The sequence below is a fragment of the Ochotona curzoniae genome, unplaced genomic scaffold (assembly GCF_017591425.1).
Source record: "Ochotona curzoniae isolate NIBS_2020 unplaced genomic scaffold, NIBS_Ocur_1.0 scaffold_3208, whole genome shotgun sequence".
In the NCBI taxonomy this organism is placed as follows: Eukaryota; Metazoa; Chordata; class Mammalia; order Lagomorpha; family Ochotonidae; genus Ochotona; species Ochotona curzoniae.
In genome coordinates this window covers 31,118,588-31,135,615 of record NW_024467106.1, presented here as the reverse complement: position 1 = coordinate 31,135,615, position 17,028 = coordinate 31,118,588, and the positions used below count along the sequence as shown (strand labels likewise).

Sequence of the window (17,028 nt, the reverse complement as noted above, 5' to 3'; positions counted from 1 at the left end):
GCGGGGCGAGGGCGTACGCATCAGAGGCTGCGGCTTACAGCTTGGCCCTGCAAGGGTGGGGGATTAGAGGTGCCTTGCTATGATCCAGTTACTTACTTTCTTGGAAAGCCAGGAGCTTAGAGCAGGAATAAGTTTCACGGGCTGCAACCCGGAAGGAACAAGAAGGGAACAAAGACCTGTGGCCTGTGGAGCAGCTGCACGCCCTGGCCAACGTGGGCGGAGGCAGGAAAGGCAAGCCTGGCAAGTCTCCAGAGCCTAAGCTTTCCCCCGGAGTCACCGAAGCCTGCAACTACCTGTGCCCACACAGAGCCCTGACCACTCTTTACCGGAGCAGCCCCGAAGGGTGTTCCCCTCCCTCTGGAAGACTATAGGAGCGGCAAGATGGCACAGCCTGGGGCTGCCGGGATGGCATTTCCTGTGAGTGACGAGGCAAGGTTGCAACTGCCTCCGCACTCACCTCTTCACTCTCGGCAGCCACGGCTGCAGGCTTAGCCTCTGAGGCCAGGCGGCCGTAATCACTGGTCAGCTGGTTGGCCAGGGGGCCCAGTTCCTCAGGGCTGGTGTTGGACTTGGTTACCTGGTGACGACAGGAGAAGTGACATGACATGATGTCCAGAGTTTACAGTTTGCAGCTCTCCCCAGTCAGTCCTCTCAGAACCTCCCAAGCTCACCATCTCCTGGACAGTGACAGCAATGGCCTTGGCCGTCCGCACCATGGTTGTCTGGTAATCCACAAAGGACCCTTCTGGCTCGCCCATTGGTCCTTCATCTAGCTGAGAGGGGAAGAGGAAGGCTGTCAGCATCTCTGCCAGCGTGCTGGGGCTCCAACTTGAGGCACTCTTGGGATCCACAGTCACCCAAAGCCTCTAACCTGGTTGATGGCCTGAGTGATGGAGTCCACCATGCAGCCAACGACCCCAGCAGCACTAGCTGCCTCATTGAGGGTTGTGGTCAGGTCTTCCACAGCCTCCGTCATCATCTGCACAGCCTCTTCCAGGGCCTCCTGGGTGTGAGCAGCTTGCTGCGGGGAGGGACAGGGGGAGTGAGGGGAAAGGGCTCTGCCGGGTCTGTTTGGTGTCTTCGCTCCCTCCTACCCTCATTACCTTGGGGTTTCCACCAGCCTCCTTAGCTGTGTACAGTAACTGCAGGGCAGATTCAGCCAGTGTTTTGGTTTGGTCCAGGAGTGCCATCTGCTGAGGGTGGCTCAGGGTCTTGGAGGCAGCGCCCACTGCAGCCAAGGTGAGTGGCTCAAAGTACTGTGCCATCTGGGATACCTGAGGAAAGAGGGTGGAAGTAGGTCATATACTGTTCTCTCATTCTAGCCCCCAGGACTCCCCAGTCTGCCTACTGGAGTACCTTGTGTCCCAGCTGGGAGGCCTCCGCCCGGGCAGCACTAGCCAGCGGCTCGATGAGATGGGAGATCTCCTGCACTGCTGTGAGCATCTGAGTGTGCAAGGCCTGAAGAGGAATGGACATTAGCTCCATGTGTGATGTGCAACAGGACCCTCAGTGTGCAGACCCGCCTCTTCCTTCCATGCTAAACTACCTCCCCCACCCACTGCTGCCACATTCCAGCCAACATTTCTGTGAAGCTCATTGCCCGAGCCCCTGCGGGTCTAGCACCAACCTTGTCAGCACAGCCTCTGCCCTCACCTCCTGAGAGATTCCTTCCCGAGGAGCGAGCTGCTGGCTGACTGCAGCAAGTGAAGCCTGGTCCAGGTCCCGCAGACAGCTGTTCAGGGCTGCAATGGCTGTCTCGCACTCCAGCTGCCCTGGGGCCTTGTCCCTGCAGACACAGCTAGGTTCTAACCAGGAACCTCATCCCAACCCCAAACAAAGCCCACCTAAACTCCCCGTCTTCCCCACATCTGTCTTCCTTCCTCCCTCTTTCCCCTTCTTCCTTCAAGATTTACTTGTTTGAAAGGCAGAGTAATAGAGAGATAGACAGAAAGAGTTATTTTTTTGCAGTCTCCCATGTGGATGGCAAGGGTCTGAGTACTCGGGCCATCTTCTGTTACATTCTCAAGTACAGTGGTAGAGAGCTAGATCAGAAGTGGAGCAGCTGGGACTCTAGCCAGCACTCTAATATAGGAGGTCAACATTGCGAATGGCAGCCTAACTTGCTATACCACAACACAGCTCTCTCCCCCAAATCTTGAACATCAAGTGTCTCTATCCTGTCTCACCTGAGTGTCACAGTGAATGCAAGCAGCCATACCACATTCCCTCCTGCAGTACCTCATGCTGGTAATAAGCTTCTTGATGGAGTCCGAGACGGTGCGAGAGTGGCCGGCCAGCACAGACCAGCGCGGGGGGTCCCGGGGATTGACTGCCAGGGCCCTTGCCGTCTGGATCAGGCCCCCGGCGCTCTCCAACATTGTCTTCGCAGAGATCACGATAGGCTCCATGGCAGCCCGGCCCTGGGGAGAGGAGAGGCAGGGAGGTAAGTCTCGAGACCCCACTGGGGGAGCAGGTAGAACTGAGGCCCCTCAGCTGCGGCGCTCACCTCAGGGCTGATCTGGGCGGGAATGCTGGAGAACTCTGGGTTGGAGGCAAAGGCGCTGAGATTGTCCACAGCCTCTAGCAGAGGTGCCGTGGCCGCTCGGCACTGGGCACGGTTCTCTTCGGTGAAGGCCCCATCCAGAGCCTGGAAGCAACAGAGAGGCCTGCAGACTCAGCCTGGGGGCACAGGACATGGGGCCCAGGCCTCCCTCCAGGGCTCTGGGGATGTGGGAAGAGGCTGGGTAGGAAAGATGGCAGGTGGGAGCGGGCCGAAGGCCTCAGAAAAGATGGCACAGCTCAGGGAAGTGCTGGAAATCCAAACCACCATGACCTTGATGGTCTTGACGAGATTGGCTGTGCTGTTGGCCACTTCCTTGGCTGACTGGACAAACTGACGCTTGGCGGTGGGGTTGGCGGTCCGGGCGGAAGCCAAGCGGCAGCTGTTACACAGTGCTGAGGTGTGCTTGGCCACAATGGTCGCCGCAGAGAGCACCTGAGGAGACAGAGCAGTGGAAGGGCTGTTACAAGGACAAAAAGTACATGTCCCCAGGGAAGAGCCAGGTTGGGGGAGTCGCAACAGGGAAAACAGCCTTGACCTGGGAGCTAAAGGACCTGGGGGGGGGGTGGGCACGGCAGGGCGTGGGGAGCTAAGTGATGGACATACGCCTCAAGAAATCGAAACAGGACAGTGGGAGGGCAGTTCAGGGACATCTGACAACTATCTAAGAGGAAGGCTGGGGTTGGGTTTCTGCCCTTTCTGTCCCCACATGTACCCTCTTCTCCCTCTTTCCCCACAGGGTCTGACCCACCCTTTCCCTGACTGGCCTTGCCAGCTGTCCCCTTGAGTTACCTGGGCCTGGGTACAGCCAGGCTCTCCCAGACTCTGACAGGCCATCTGAATTGCCTGGTTCGCACGGGCAAACTGTGTGGGTTCCACAAGGCCCTGCTGGCCAGCTTGGCTATTGGGATCAGAGACGCCGACCAGATACGCAGCCTGGGGAGACAAGCAGGGGTGGGGGTTGAGGACCAGGAGTCACAGGTGGGAAATGATAGTAACTGCGGGGAGAAGGAGAACAGGGTTATCTTCCAGGGTCCCATGTGACTGGAGGTGTATGTACACAGTTATACTTGGAAAAAGAAAAAACCCTCCTGTCTGATAAGCAAGTTCAAGCATTGCATAAGATTTAAAAAGACAAGACAAGGAAAATTACTTAGCTAGGGTTTTATCAAACTTGTATTTAGAGGTCTGTGTGCATGCTGAGTCTTGGGATAAAAGCTACAACTTGCCTTGAACGCTGGTGGGCTAATTACCATGGATGGAGTGTCAGGGATTTGCAAAGGGGAAGGGGCTGGGAATAAGGGTGGTCAAAGGCCCGTCTGCGTGCCCGAGAACACAGGCAGGCCCACCCAGCAGCCTTGCTTTTCCCTCCTTAGGCTTTCCCAGAAACAACTGGGAAAAGAAAAACCCAAAACATACTCCAAGAGGGCAGAGCAAGCTCAGGTATCAGAAAGGTGGCTCCTTGCTGTGCAGAGCACCCAAGGCAAAAGGGCAAAGGCAAGTGTGAGAGCTGAGGGCGACATGTTTTAAGGATTCCCACACTGTGCCCTGGAAGAGTCAACAGGGATTTTCAACTTGATAATGGAGAAAAAAGAGGACAAGTGGTGACTCAAGAAAGTGGAAATTTTGACATTGGTAGTATGCCACTAAAGTAAAAAGTATATGGGAAAAATGATTGGCATATGCTAATTAGCAGACATTGAGACAGTCAGGATTAGCAGAGGCCTCACAGTTGGGCAGTGTAACTGCAGCCAGAGCACCGCAGCTTGGGGTTACAGGGGTCAGAAGTGTTAGTGGTCAATATTCTGACACATCTGCACTTGAAGGAGGAAACCACAGTTTCCTACAGGTGAACCTGAATCATGTGACTATCAACCCAAGTGCTGAAGGCCAGGAGGAAAACAGGGGGATCCCCAGGGCCCATCTCAGGGGGTAACCTGTGCGGCTGCCTCGGTGAAGCCACAGAGCGCCTTGGAGGCTGTGGCAATGGCCTCTCCAAACTCTGGCAGGTTCCCATTCTTGGCGTTTTGGGAGATGCCAGTCATGGCTTCCCCCAGCACCTAAGGAAGAGAAGTCAGGAGTGTCAGACTGCATCCCTGGTGCAGCATGACGGAGCAGCACAGTGGATCAGTTCCCTTATCTTGTCCTGCCCTCCCAGGTCCCTGGCTACACTCACCTTTGAGTTCTCCATCACACTGTCCAGGCAGCCAAAGTAGGACATGTCATTGATGGGCTGCACTGGGTTCTCCAGGAGCTCCCGGACAGTCTGTGCAGGGAAGGGAGCAGTGAGATCCAGACTGCCTCCATCAGCCCCCCGTGCAGAACACCCTCAATCTCTGCCCTGCCCGGTCTGCCCAGTGCCCACCTCCAACTCCCGCAGGGCATTGTCACACTCCTTCTGGCCAGGTGCCTGCTGCGTGCACATGGTGATGAGCTGGTTGATGCTGTCAGTCACCGCCCTGAAAGGACAGTGAGGAGAGGGAGGAAGTGAACAGATCCCCCACCTGGGTTCTACAGACACAGAGGGGTCTTTAGCTGTCTGTTCTGCTTCCACTGTTCCTCAGCTGGAATGCTTCTAACCCAGTCTCTCGTGCACACCCCAGGGTGGGGATTGCCAGCTCCTCCTTACCTGGCAGCCGCAGCCAGCTGACTCTTGAGGTTAGGGGCAGCCGGATCTGTGGACAGCGCCTTGGCAGCAAGGAGAAGTTTGCTTGAAGACATGGAGATGCCCTTCAAGTTGGATACGACCTGGGCCTGGTCTTCTGGGCTCTACGGAGGTGAAAAGTCAACAATTCTCTTACCTATTCCTGAAGGCAATCTTCTCTCCCAGACACTAAACCACTGCTGGATACTGGGGTGAGATTGGGGAGTTGGGAAGGAGCTGTGACAGGTCAGGAGTTTGGTCACCCAAGTGCCACCTAACTGACCATTGCTAGAGATCATGTGAGCGGACCCTTCGCCTCTTCGTACCTGAGCCTGCCCTGCCATCTCCACACCAGCTTCCAGGAAGGTGCTGAAGTCCTGTCCAAATCGACCTGAGGCTCGAGCCAGATCCTGAGGGGTTCCCCGGGAGGCCTGCACCAGCTCCGTGGCTGCCTGATTCAGCCCAGCTGCAGCTTCGTTCAACCGACTCTGAGCTTCCTGAAACGTCCCGGTGCTGGGAGGAAGCTGCAGGGTTACAGAACAAGTCAGCAGACAGAACGAGGGATGGCATGAGGCAGAGTGGGAAAGGGGGCTGCCAGGGTAGACACGTAACCCAAGGGTAAAGAGAAGATACATCTGGAGGTCAAGGTCAATGGAGAAGTATATAGGTAGGAAAGTGGGACTCCTACCGAGTCACTCAGAAGTCGTTTGCTGGCATCTCCAACTACTCTCAGGGCATTATCCACATCTCGCTGGCCGGGCAGGCAGCTGACACAGCGGTTCAGTGCCTGGGTCACTGCTTTAGCCACCTGGGATAGGAAAGGACACAAGGTTGCCAAGGGAGAAGAGCCCTCTTTCCCCAGGCAACACAGGGAACACCTGGCTCTGGGGCCTCTGCATAGGAAAGAGGCTGAGGTCCAGGACAAAGTGATGGTGATTAGAGGCCCTCAATCGGGGCGGGGGGGGGGGGGTTGCTGGGCTTGTGCCTTGGCTCAGCTGAGACCCTTCCACCAAGACGGGGTAAGCAAAAGGTGGTCCCTGGAGAGGCGCTCTCAGAGCAGACCTGAGAGAATGCCCCCGTCAGAGCAGACAGGACTCAGAATCTTTGCCTTACAAAGGGACCTAGGGAGGAGAGAAAGTGCCCCTCCCAATACCTGACCTGTGCAAGCCGTTGCTGGCTCTCAGGGTCCCCTGGGTGGCCAGCTGCTTTCTTGGCCTCCTCAAGCAGGCTGCTGGCCTTGTCCAGTACATCGCTGGCTGTGTCCAGCACGATGGCCTGCACCGCAGGATCGGACGTCAGTGCAGCTACGCCTCTAGCGGCCTGGGCCAGTGATCGCAGCCCACCTGCTACATCTCGTGCTGCAATACCTGGAAGACCAGGAGAGAGCAGGGAAGGGAAAGGCACCCTCACTGTCAGTCACAGTCCTTAGCTTGGGCCAATGTCCCCACTTCCCTCACCACATGCTGCAGGTCTGGCCCTCTGCCCACGCACCTGCGTAATTCTCGTTGCCCTGGGCAACCTCCCCCAGCAGCTGGGCGATGGCAGAGCTCACTGCCTTGGTGCTGTTGCCCAGGTCCTGGGCACACTTCTCCATCTAGAGGAAGAAGATTTTTGGCTCAGGAAAAGGAGCAAGGGCTTGGAGTCAGGCGACAACCTGGAGGGAGGAGGGGGGCAGCTCCAGAGTAGAGGGCTGAATGTAGACGACTGTCTGAACACTTACTGTCTCCCCAGGTAAGGGCTTCAGCTTCCCGTCTCGAGCGGCTGCTTTCACTTCCTGCAGGTCTTTCTCTAGATTCTGGACCACACTCAGCGCAGAATCCATCTCCAGTGGCCCACATGCTTCCTGAGCCTGTGATGAGAAGAAAGGGGCTGGAGGTGGAGGAGGTATTGCTGTGTCTTGCTGATGCTCTGGCCCATATAATTAAGCCTGTCTGAGGTTACTCAGAGCAGATTTCCCTTCCTCCGGACTCCACCTGCACGTTCCACAGCCCAGACCAGCTCTGTACCTTTTGCGCTGCAGTTCGGAGTTCGGCCAGCGCGGTGCCCAGGTTCTTAGCACACTGACTCAGCTGCATGGCTGAAGCTTGGTCCTGAATGGTTGGCACTGAGGCCTTTGCAGCTGCTACCATCTTCCCACCCGGCTGTTGGGGAAAAGGCAGGCAGATGAAGTGTGCCATACTCACTCTGGCCTTGAACACAGGGGTCAATGATGATTGGGGTGTAGGGAACACTGGGACTCAATGTGGGAGGAAGCTACTGGCATGAATTCAAATTGTGAGATGCAGGGATCCTTGGAGGGTAGGCGAGGGTGCCTTGCCTGCAGGAAGCTCTGGCTGGCAGCAATGAGGGCTAGCTGAGCACTGGGACTGTCGGGTTGAGCTTGACTCCCTCGGACACCCTGCACCAGCAGCGGGATCTGCTCTGCTACAGCCTGTAGGTGCAAATGTCATGAAAGCCACTTGCCATAGAAACGGAGAGCCCCTCTCCCACATGCATCCTGCAGTCTCACCTTGCAGCTCTGCACCAGCAGTGGCTGGGGGCCAGCAGAGGCCTTGGCAGCGGCGGCTGCGTGCTGGGCCGCGGCGATGGTCTGTGTGGCTGAGGCTGCAGCCTGCTTCGCTGCATGCTAAGAGGACAGAGTCATCAGGTCAAGCACTAAGCACTGCCGTGCCCCTGCTGTTGTTCAATGAAACCTTTCTGCTTGACCCTCCCAGTCTGCCCCTCCCACCGCACCCACTCTCCTTCTGGCTCTCACCCTCTCCTCAGCCTTACCTCCAGGCGCTGCACCAGCTTCTTCTTGATGGCGTTCTGCGCAGCTGCGTTGGTGGCCATGCGGAGCCCCTCGGCTGCCTCCCGCAGTCGCTGCTGCTGCTCCTCGCTGTCTGGGTGGGCAGCGGCTCCCTGAGGGAAAGGCAGAAAGCGGCATCATTCACAATCCCTGAGGATGGCAGGGAAACTCCTCCCTAATGCCTCTAGAAAATTCTGACTGCTCTGAGGTCGCTTTTTTTTTCCTTAAAAATTTTTTTTTTTTTTTTTTTAAAGATTTATTTTTATTATTTTTTCATTGGAAAGGCGGATATACAGAGAGGAGAGACAGAGAGGAAGATCTTCCGTCCGATGATTCACTCCCCAAGTGAGCGCAACGGGCCGATACTATGCCGGTCCGAAGCCAGGAGCCTCTTCCGGGTCTCCCACGCGGGTGCAGGTTCCCAAAGCTTTGGGCCGTCCTCGACTGCTTTCCCAGGCTACAGGCAGGGAGCTGGAAGGGAAGCGGGGCTGCCGGGATTAGAACCGGCGCCCATATGGGATCTCGGGTGTGCAAGGCGAGGACCTTTAACCACTTGCGCCACCGCGCCGGGCCCCCTCCTTAAAATTTTTTATTTGAAAGGCAGTTTCGGACAGATAAGAGTTTCCATTCATTGGTTCACTTCCCAAATGGCTCCAATGGTCAAAGCTCAAAGCTGGACCAAACTGAAGCTGGGAGCCAGGTGCTTCCTCTAGGTGCCCCACATAGGTTCAAGGGCCCAAACACTTGAGCAATCCTCTGCTGTTTCCCCACTTTAGCAGGGTGCTAGACTGGAAGTGGAGCAGCCAGCATCGGTTGTCTGAGAACACTTCTCAGCAGTGCCACTGGGAGGCAGTGACGGCTGGGAGCATGACCGTGGCATGAAGATATCTAGTGGGAGCTGCAGGCTCTTCTGCTTCCCCTTCAGAGAAGAGCTCCTGCTTCTTCCACCACTCCCTGCAGAATATCACGAGTCAGGGCAGCAACCCTCGCAGGGGACTCAGATCCGGGCTGGGGCAGGAACCTACTTGCTCCACAAACCAAAAAGCCCACAGCCCAGAAGCGCCGAGGAGCCTTCTGCACACTCCTGTCTGCACCCTGCTGTCTCAGTGTCCCTGCCTGTGCTCTTCCTGCACTGGCAGTGACTGCCCCAGCACCGAGTGCCTGTGTAATTCACAGGTGAGACCACTGGGAGGGCGAGGAATCCCAGGTGGGTGGTGGCAGTAAAGGCGGGTAAGAGTGCAATAGAAAATGCTGAACTGAAAGGAAAAGGATATGGATGCCCCTAACGGTCCAGGAGTGCCCTGGGGGCCTCAATGCCTGCCCCGAGTGATCCTGCACTTGTTCTCTTGTGACTTTTGCTGGTTCCTGGGGCCCCATCACATGAGGGCGGCCATCTCCCCTGTTCTCTTCAGGGCCCAGGCCACCAGTGTGTCCCTAAACCATACCTTGGCGGCCTCCACCATCTTGGCAGTGGCATCAGCCAGGATCTTGGCAGCACTGAGGAGCTTGCGTGAGTTTTCCAGATCACTCTCTCCTTCGGCATCAGCCTTGATGGCATTGACCAGGTCAGAGGTGGCCTGGGCCAGGATACGGGCTTGTCGCACCATCTCCCCTGAGAACACAGAGCAGAGTCAGGGTGAGGGAACCAGAGCCACCAGCAGGGTGTCATGGCTAGGGATGAGGGCAGAGAGAAGTGGTCAAACAAGGCAGATGGGCACTGGCAGGAGTTCCGCAGTAGATGACTGGGTTTTTATTTTTGGTCTAGAGTTTTAGAGAAAAACAGATTTTTCAGTGGGGTCTTGTGGGAAGGACAGTCTCCGCCAGAGATTGTCAGTAAACAGTCTGGGAAGCTAACACACTCTTTTGTGAAAACATCTGGAGGCGTGGTGGAGAGGGGAAGGCGGTCTCATCTCATACAGTCTTCCCTAGATATTTTTATGTAGAGTCAGTATCCTCTAAACACGTAAGGGCCAGCAGAGGTGGGAGGTGCGGAGGTACTGGAGACCTGACAACCTGTGTGGTTGGCAAGGCCACTCTGTGTCAAGCCCATATGGGAACAGCTGATAGGCTTGGGGAACCTCGTGGGGACATTTTGTCTTCCCGGGTGTGGTGTCCTTACCAGCATCCCCCATGGAGCTGAAGATGTTCTCAGTGACGGTGAGGATGGTGTCTGTGGCCTGGTCATAACGGCCGGTAGGCCCAGCCCCTGTTGCATGGGCCTTCACATGCTGCAGCAGCTCATTCAGGGCCTGGGTGACGGCTGTGGCCGCTGCTCCCACCCCTCGCAACAGCTGTCCATCTTCCGTGGCTGCCTGGGAGGCGGACACACAGCCCTCCACGGCTTTGGCCACCAGTCGTCCTGCCTCCACCAGCTGCTCTTGGCAGACAGGTGAGCTGATTGTAGGTGCCACTACCTGTGGGCAAACAGTGTGAGGATTGTCAGGATGGAGACAAGTATGGGGAAGCATTAGGTACAATATCTCTGGTATCCACAGCAGTCACTGGGATGGGAAACAGGGCCAATAAGACAAAATGAAATTTTTTATGTGTATGAGAGAGCCAAGAGCAACTTTGGGGACTCACCTTGGTGCAGGCCACCAGTTGAGAAGTAGAGAGGGCACACTGGGTTGCAGCAGCAATAACTTGGTTCTGAAGCCCCGAGTCCTCTGTCCGCTGAGCCACACTCTTGGCCTTGAGGACCAGGGCGGCTGCAGCACTTGCCACTGCCTTAGCTAGCTGCATCAGTGTGTCCTGTGAAGAAACGGCAGTCAGCACAGCCTGAGTTAGGGCCTGGGATCCACGGACCCTTCGCAGTCGCACAAGCTCCTTCATTATTCCCACTGACTCCAATCAGAGAACGGCATACGCAGAAGCAACTACAACCTAACCCGAGCTCCGGCCTTGAGCACCCAGCAGGACAGAATCCCCACCAAGGAACATACCCACACTGAGAGCAACAGAGCCTACACCCAAGGGAGCCGTGCGCGAGGCGGATACACTCGGATGCTGATGGGGAGGGAGGCCGGGGTGGTGCTGAGACAATGGGATAGGAAGAGGAGGTATTTCCCGGAATCTGATTCGCCCCCGGCCTCTCTCCTCCACTCCTTCCCCGTCCTGGTATGTAAAGAGTCCTGGAAACGAATCCCTGTACATCCCTTCCTGACCCCAGTCCCATACCCTGCCCGTGCCAGGCCTCTCCATCTCCCAAGTTCTGCTCCCCAGGAGGTTTGGGGAGAGGTACAGAAACGAGTGTATGCGGCTCAGAGGGAAAAAAGCTGGGAAGGCCCAGGCCAGAGGCCGTTACCGTAGGGGAATCGGGGGGAGATCGAACCCCAGCCCCTCTGGGTGCACATATCTGTGTAGGAAATCCAGGATGACAAGTCAGCTGGGGAAATGGTCATAGGGTGGGAAGGGGCGAGCTGGAGGATAAATATCCTTAGAGTGGCACAGAGGGCAGTTCAAGAGGTCCACCAGTCGGGGTGAGGGCTGTATGTAGGGAAGTCAGGGCTGGACCGTGTGGTTGGTGAGGGCTAATAGTTAAGCTGGGGTTCAGGGCTTCTGAATTTTCACGCCCAAAAGGAACCAGAAGTTCCCAGTACTATTGCCTGGAAGCAGAGGTTAGGTTGGTTTGGAGGGCAACTCAAAGACAACGGGACTGGGAGCTGAATTCGGCATCAGAGGTTACTGCCTGGGAGCTGGGGTACTGGGGCTGGGTAAGTCACCAACCTGGAAGTGGGGGTCAGTATCACTTTCCCCGATTTGCTGCAACAGTTCCCCACTGGCCTGGCCCACGTTCCCAGCTGCTTGCAGCAGGTTCTGACGGGGCTGTGGAGAGTGAACACCAGTCAGAAGCTGCCCAGTTCCCGCTCCCATAACTGTGGGTCTCCTAGGTCCAAGGCGCCCACCCTTTCATCCTGTGATCTGGACTGCCTCTGCTCTGGCGAGCACCCTGTGTCCACCCCAGTCCCAGCCTCCTGGTCCCCTGACCTCAGCGCTGGCTGGCTGGGCGGTGCGTAGCAGCTCAGATACAGCTCCAGCCAGGCCCTTTGCTGCCTGCAGCAGGGGCCGGCCACTGCCACCTTCGTCCTCCAGCAGGGCGGCCAGCAACTTCACACCACGGGACATCTCCGTCAGGTTGGAGGAGATTGTGGTGACGGCACAGCCCACCGCGGTATAGTCTGTCTCTGCGGGGTCCCCTGAGGGGAGAAGGCAGGTTAGGAGCATGGGAGAGGGTGTGTTAAATGCCAGGTTGGGGACAGAGCACCGTCATACACAGTCAGTCACACACATCCTGAAGCAGAGCTACACTCACTTCCCTTCCACAATGAGTCAAGGTACAGTCACATGCAGGCTGAGTCAAACACATGCTTGTGCACACTCATACTATCCCACACACACAGGCCAGCATCCCACCTACCAGCTGTCAGGTTCACCACGGAGGCAGTGCCAGCTGTGATGGCATCTACCTGGGAATGGATCTCATGCTTTGATTCATCCATCTTGTTCTTACGCCAGGCTTTGGAGGCCTAAGAGAGGGGAGCAGAACCCAGGTGTCCGCTCTGTTCTGGTGAGCCCCTCTCTCCCCCTCAAGACCCAGCTTCAGGACCATGGGTCTCCCTCCCACCCTGTACTTACAGCATCCTGGCCAAGAGGAGGAAGAGTGTCCAAGTCTTGGTCCAGAGTGGCCTGGGCAGCCTGCACAGCCTGCATGCTGGAGTTAATGGTCCCAGTGAGGGCCTGCTGGGCCGAGGTCTGCAAGACAAGGAGGGGAGTGACAGAGACCGAAAGGAACACTGAGAGGAAAGAGAACATAGAAGAGGCCTGGAGGCTTGGGAGAAAGACAGCAAGGGCCTGGGGAAGGTCCAGGGGAGGGTGGGCACAGGGCCTGGGCCCCACTGAGGATGGGGTGCTCCCACACTGAGGACGGGGTGCTCACATTGAGGACTGAGTGCTTACCACGCTGAGGACAGAGGTGCTCACAAAAGGACTGGGGTGCTCCCACACTGAGAATGGGGTGCTCACCACACTGAGGACGTGGGTGCTCACAGTGAGGATGGGGGTGTTCACACAATGAGGCCAGGGGTGCTCCCACACTGAGGACAGGGATGCTCCCACACTAATGATGGGGGGTGCTCCCACACTGCCACAATGAAGACAAGGGATGCTCCCATATTGAGGATGGGGGATGCTCCCGCACTGAGGATGGGGGGTGCTCACACACTGAAAATGGGGGTGCTCACACACTGAGGAGGGAATGCTTACCAGAGGTGGCATGTGTCCCCGGTGCATCTGGCCACTGGTGATCTGCTGCTGGGCAGCTGGCATGCTGCCCACCTGGAAATTCTCAGGCCCAGAGGCTCCAGAGCGCATGATGGCAGGCAGGGCCACTGAGCCATGCTCCACTTTGCCCACCCGGTTGTACTGCTGCTGCAGGACGGTTGATCTAGAGTGGGGGCAGACAATGGAGCATGCTGGGGGTGTCCTCCACTCCGCCCCCTCCCAGCTACTCCTATCCCCTCTGCAGGTGCCTGGCAGCTCATTACGGCCCACAGTTAGGTAAAGGAGCAGCCTAGGAACTCATCACTCCATCACCGCCCATAACACCAAGCCCCGCCTGCTCTACTCCCAAGGGACTGGATCAGTCCAACTCCCTTCGTACTTTTTTGGGGAAACCGAGTCCTCCAGCATAGTAGATTCCTCATCTCCCTCCAGCCCAAAGTGATCCTTGCTTTTTTTCTGTAGGAGGGAAAAAAAAGAACAGGAGTTGTAATAAAGGAGGAGGCCGAAGATGGGGAAAAGGTAACCTTTTTTCTCCCCAGCCAGCATTTTTCAGAAGCTGGGACCCTTGTTTTCCAGGGATTGGCAAGGGGAAAAATTAAAGGTAGAGCAAGGAAAGTCGTGGTTTGCTGTGCTCACCTTCTTCAGGATGATATCGATGTAGCCGGCGATGAGCTGGGCAATCTGTTCACCCTCGGTGGTCTGCACTGAGTAGTAGCCATCTTGGTAATCCCCAAAGTCCTGGGGGATGAGCGTGGGACTCAGAATTCACCCAGGATGGGGGTGGGCAGCACAGGAGAACCCAGGTCAAGGGGAGGGAAGAGATCTTCCCATGCCAACAGCCCCTCAGGAGGCAGTCCTCCGTTTGACAACCTATTAAACTTATTTTCCTCCCTGCAGACAACTATTTTACTTCCGAAGAATGGTTTTTATGCTACATTGTCTTAAACACATACCATTTAGGAAAGCTCTTTTACTTTCCCCTGGTGAGATTGGGAGGACATACACATTTGTTTTCACATGACCACTCTGGAAGGTTGGCACCACAGCCAAAATGAAAGAACAGCATTTACTCTCATGTCTATTTCCACCGCTTGAGCACTTTATCTACTTGGGATCAGTTTTCAATTCATAACCCCAAATAGAAAGCCATGGGGAAAAAAAACCTTACTGTCTACAGTTGTCACTAGAGGACAATGGAGGACTGGTTTTCCCTCATCCTGGGAACCCCGTGACGGTCCTTCGTCAATCCCTCTGTGGTCCCACTGCCCAGTGTGCTGACCCAGCATTGCTCACCCTCTTCGAGGGGTTTCTTCACTCATGCTGTGTCCCATGCTCATGCCAAGTACCCAGGTTCTCCTTTTCTCTGGAGTTGTATTTGGGGCAGCTGCCTGCCTCCCTGGACATCCTAGAGCCCACTTTCCCTAGAACCCACAGACTCACCAGGGTGAAGCTCTTAGGAGAGGCAGCCCAGCGTTTGATGTTGGTGAGGTTCCACTCCTGGATCACCTCCTTGGTCTTCTCGTCTACTCGCATCACACATTCCTTGGTGATGCCCAGGAGCCTGGGCACAAGCTTGTTCTTCCCTTTCATCTTCTCCTGTGGAATGGAGGGAGGTGTGATTGTAACAGGGCAGAGGTGCAACAAGTGCTAAAACCCAGGCTTCAGACAAGTGCTCCTGTGGCCAGGAGGGCTAAATGAGAATGTCCAGGGACAGGCCAGGACGAGGCTCTGTTGGGTACAAGGGTAAGTCAGGGTAGGCAGGAGAGAGGGTAGTAAGGGACAGGCAGGTTCTCTCAGAGCCAGAGCAAGGAAGAGCAAGGTGGAAACATGGCTGCAGGCCGAGTTGGAGACTTCAGCAAACCAGGAGGGCAGTGAGCAGTGCCCGTCACCTACCTTCACCAGGAAGAAGGAGACGCCGTAAGTCTTGAGGGAACGGGCTAGTTTCACATAGCGCACCTTGGCCTCAATTTCACTCATCTGCCCACAATTTTTGTGTGCCTTTAAAAATGAAATGGAGAAAAAGTAAGCAACATGGGGGTAATATCACCACTTAAGATTAAGGTGGGATGTTAACTGTAATGGGAAACAACATGGGGACACAGGAAAGGTTACACTGGGATGCATAATATCAGAAATGAGAAGGTAAAAGGATGGGGGCTGACCAGGGGTATGCAGAAGCAATGGTACAAGAGGTACGGTCAAGGAACTGGCAGACATTCCAGAGATGTGAATGGCAGTCAGCAAACAGGAGATCAAAGAGGCAACCTCTAGGGCTGAGGACACACCTGGCATACAAACAAGGATTCCGCTTTCCTAGTCAATGCAGTTCACTACCTCAACTGATTCTCCCAGCAATCCTCTGCACGGTAGGTACTGTTATCCCATGTTAGAGGCAAAGAAAACAAGAACATTGGATTGAACTCCATGGCACAAACAGCCATGGAGCCGAGACTAAAGGTCCATGTCTTTGCTTTCTTGGCACAGGAGAAGCAGAACAGCTTGGTGCATAGAAGCAGAATAAGGAGAGGTGGGGGGCAGGGGTCCACTTAGTACGATTAAGCAGCAAAGCTCCCGGGTCACCCCAGACCCTTTCCCCTACCCTCATTCACCTGGAAGATCTTACGCTCTCCCTTCTGCTTCACATACTCCTTGGGCAGGAAGTCCTTCAGGCTACACCAGAAAAGGGAGGGTCAGCATGTAGTGGACAGATTCAGGGGACATGTGGGCCATGGACTGTGGGCCTGGGGCTGTGAGGGAATGTCTAGGGCAGTGTCACTTCTAGGGAGAAGGAAAACTGTGAGGAAACTGGGCTGTCTTCTGAGGTAGAAGTGGTTTAGTGCAAGCTCCTGAATACAACCTGTGTCCCTCCCCGCGGAGAAAGGAACCGTGAGGACTGAAGCTGGAGGCTCGGGCCCCATGGGAAAAAGGACCTACAGCACCACTTCCAGGGACTCAATGACAAAGTGCTCTTAAGGGATTGCCATTCATTTAGGCTGTGGGGCCTATGTATTTCTAGAGAAAACCCTATGTATTTCTAGAGATAGCAGTGGAGGCAACATGTACCCAAGATGTTCTCTACAAGGAAATTTCTATCCTATTTTCTTCAGATTATTCCAAGAAAATTCTTTAGAGAATCTCTAAACAGCAAGATGTTTCCTTCAGGAGGACTGAGGCAGACACTAGGATATACCTGCATTCCACATGGGGCCAAGGCCCTAGACAGACGGATGACGGCAGCTGAAAAGCTCTCTGTGTGGGTCAAACCCTGGTACCTCAGAAGAGGCAATGAGGATTTTTGGGCCCAGACGTGGGACGGGGGCCACTCACTCAAGGAAGCCAGCTTTGTGCTTCTGTTCATTGTGGGGTCCAAACTGGATTTGGCACTGGAAGCCGGCGAACTCACAGGCCTTGTCGAAGGAGACAGGGTGCGAGCCATTCAAGATGTCATCTCGTGCCTGCAGAGCACAAGGAAAGGAGGTGAATGTGGTATGTGGGGACAGGGATGCCTCCCTGCATGGCATTGCAGCAACCCCTCTGGCCGCTGGCCAAGACCCCTCCACACCTGCACGTAAAGCAGGTTCAGCTGGACAGGATCCCGAGAATCCACATTCTGGTCCGAGTAGAAGAACTTCCTCCGCAGCAGCAGCGTCTCGTGCTCCTCCACCCCCTGCTCCCTCAGCGTCCGGCCGTGGTCCAGCCAGTTCACTAGGACACAGAGACAGTTCAGTGTTCAACCCCCACAGCCCCTGGGCTGGT

General features: G+C 55.7%; 1 protein-coding gene across 5 annotated transcripts in view; it reads right to left on the bottom strand.

Moving 5' to 3' along the window:
- Nucleotides 1–17,028, bottom strand: part of TLN1 (talin 1) — a 32,315-nt gene that overhangs the window by 7,866 nt on the left and 7,421 nt on the right. For all 5 annotated transcript variants that reach the window (XM_040962913.1, XM_040962911.1, XM_040962912.1 and 2 more), the window contains exons 6-43: nt 16,835–16,977; nt 16,600–16,727; nt 15,882–15,942; nt 15,166–15,270; nt 14,713–14,868; nt 13,909–14,010; nt 13,652–13,728; nt 13,255–13,435; nt 12,628–12,744; nt 12,410–12,518; nt 11,980–12,188; nt 11,719–11,817; nt 10,576–10,743; nt 10,112–10,406; nt 9,438–9,604; nt 7,977–8,105; nt 7,714–7,830; nt 7,522–7,635; nt 7,211–7,345; nt 6,925–7,053; nt 6,696–6,798; nt 6,363–6,571; nt 5,893–6,012; nt 5,531–5,728; nt 5,190–5,329; nt 4,926–5,019; nt 4,737–4,826; nt 4,498–4,620; nt 3,353–3,496; nt 2,834–2,995; nt 2,507–2,647; nt 2,239–2,420; nt 1,654–1,786; nt 1,357–1,458; nt 1,104–1,274; nt 872–1,021; nt 672–773; nt 458–577 (exon numbers count right to left, since the gene is read on the bottom strand). In XM_040962913.1, the coding sequence (XP_040818847.1) occupies nt 458–577; nt 672–773; nt 872–1,021; nt 1,104–1,274; nt 1,357–1,458; nt 1,654–1,786; nt 2,239–2,420; nt 2,507–2,647; nt 2,834–2,995; nt 3,353–3,496; nt 4,498–4,620; nt 4,737–4,826; nt 4,926–5,019; nt 5,190–5,329; nt 5,531–5,728; nt 5,893–6,012; nt 6,363–6,571; nt 6,696–6,798; nt 6,925–7,053; nt 7,211–7,345; nt 7,522–7,635; nt 7,714–7,830; nt 7,977–8,105; nt 9,438–9,604; nt 10,112–10,406; nt 10,576–10,743; nt 11,719–11,817; nt 11,980–12,188; nt 12,410–12,518; nt 12,628–12,744; nt 13,255–13,435; nt 13,652–13,728; nt 13,909–14,010; nt 14,713–14,868; nt 15,166–15,270; nt 15,882–15,942; nt 16,600–16,727; nt 16,835–16,977 (5,225 nt within the window). The remainder of the gene's footprint in view (nt 1–457; nt 578–671; nt 774–871; nt 1,022–1,103; nt 1,275–1,356; nt 1,459–1,653; nt 1,787–2,238; nt 2,421–2,506; nt 2,648–2,833; nt 2,996–3,352; nt 3,497–4,497; nt 4,621–4,736; nt 4,827–4,925; nt 5,020–5,189; nt 5,330–5,530; nt 5,729–5,892; nt 6,013–6,362; nt 6,572–6,695; nt 6,799–6,924; nt 7,054–7,210; nt 7,346–7,521; nt 7,636–7,713; nt 7,831–7,976; nt 8,106–9,437; nt 9,605–10,111; nt 10,407–10,575; nt 10,744–11,718; nt 11,818–11,979; nt 12,189–12,409; nt 12,519–12,627; nt 12,745–13,254; nt 13,436–13,651; nt 13,729–13,908; nt 14,011–14,712; nt 14,869–15,165; nt 15,271–15,881; nt 15,943–16,599; nt 16,728–16,834; nt 16,978–17,028) is intronic.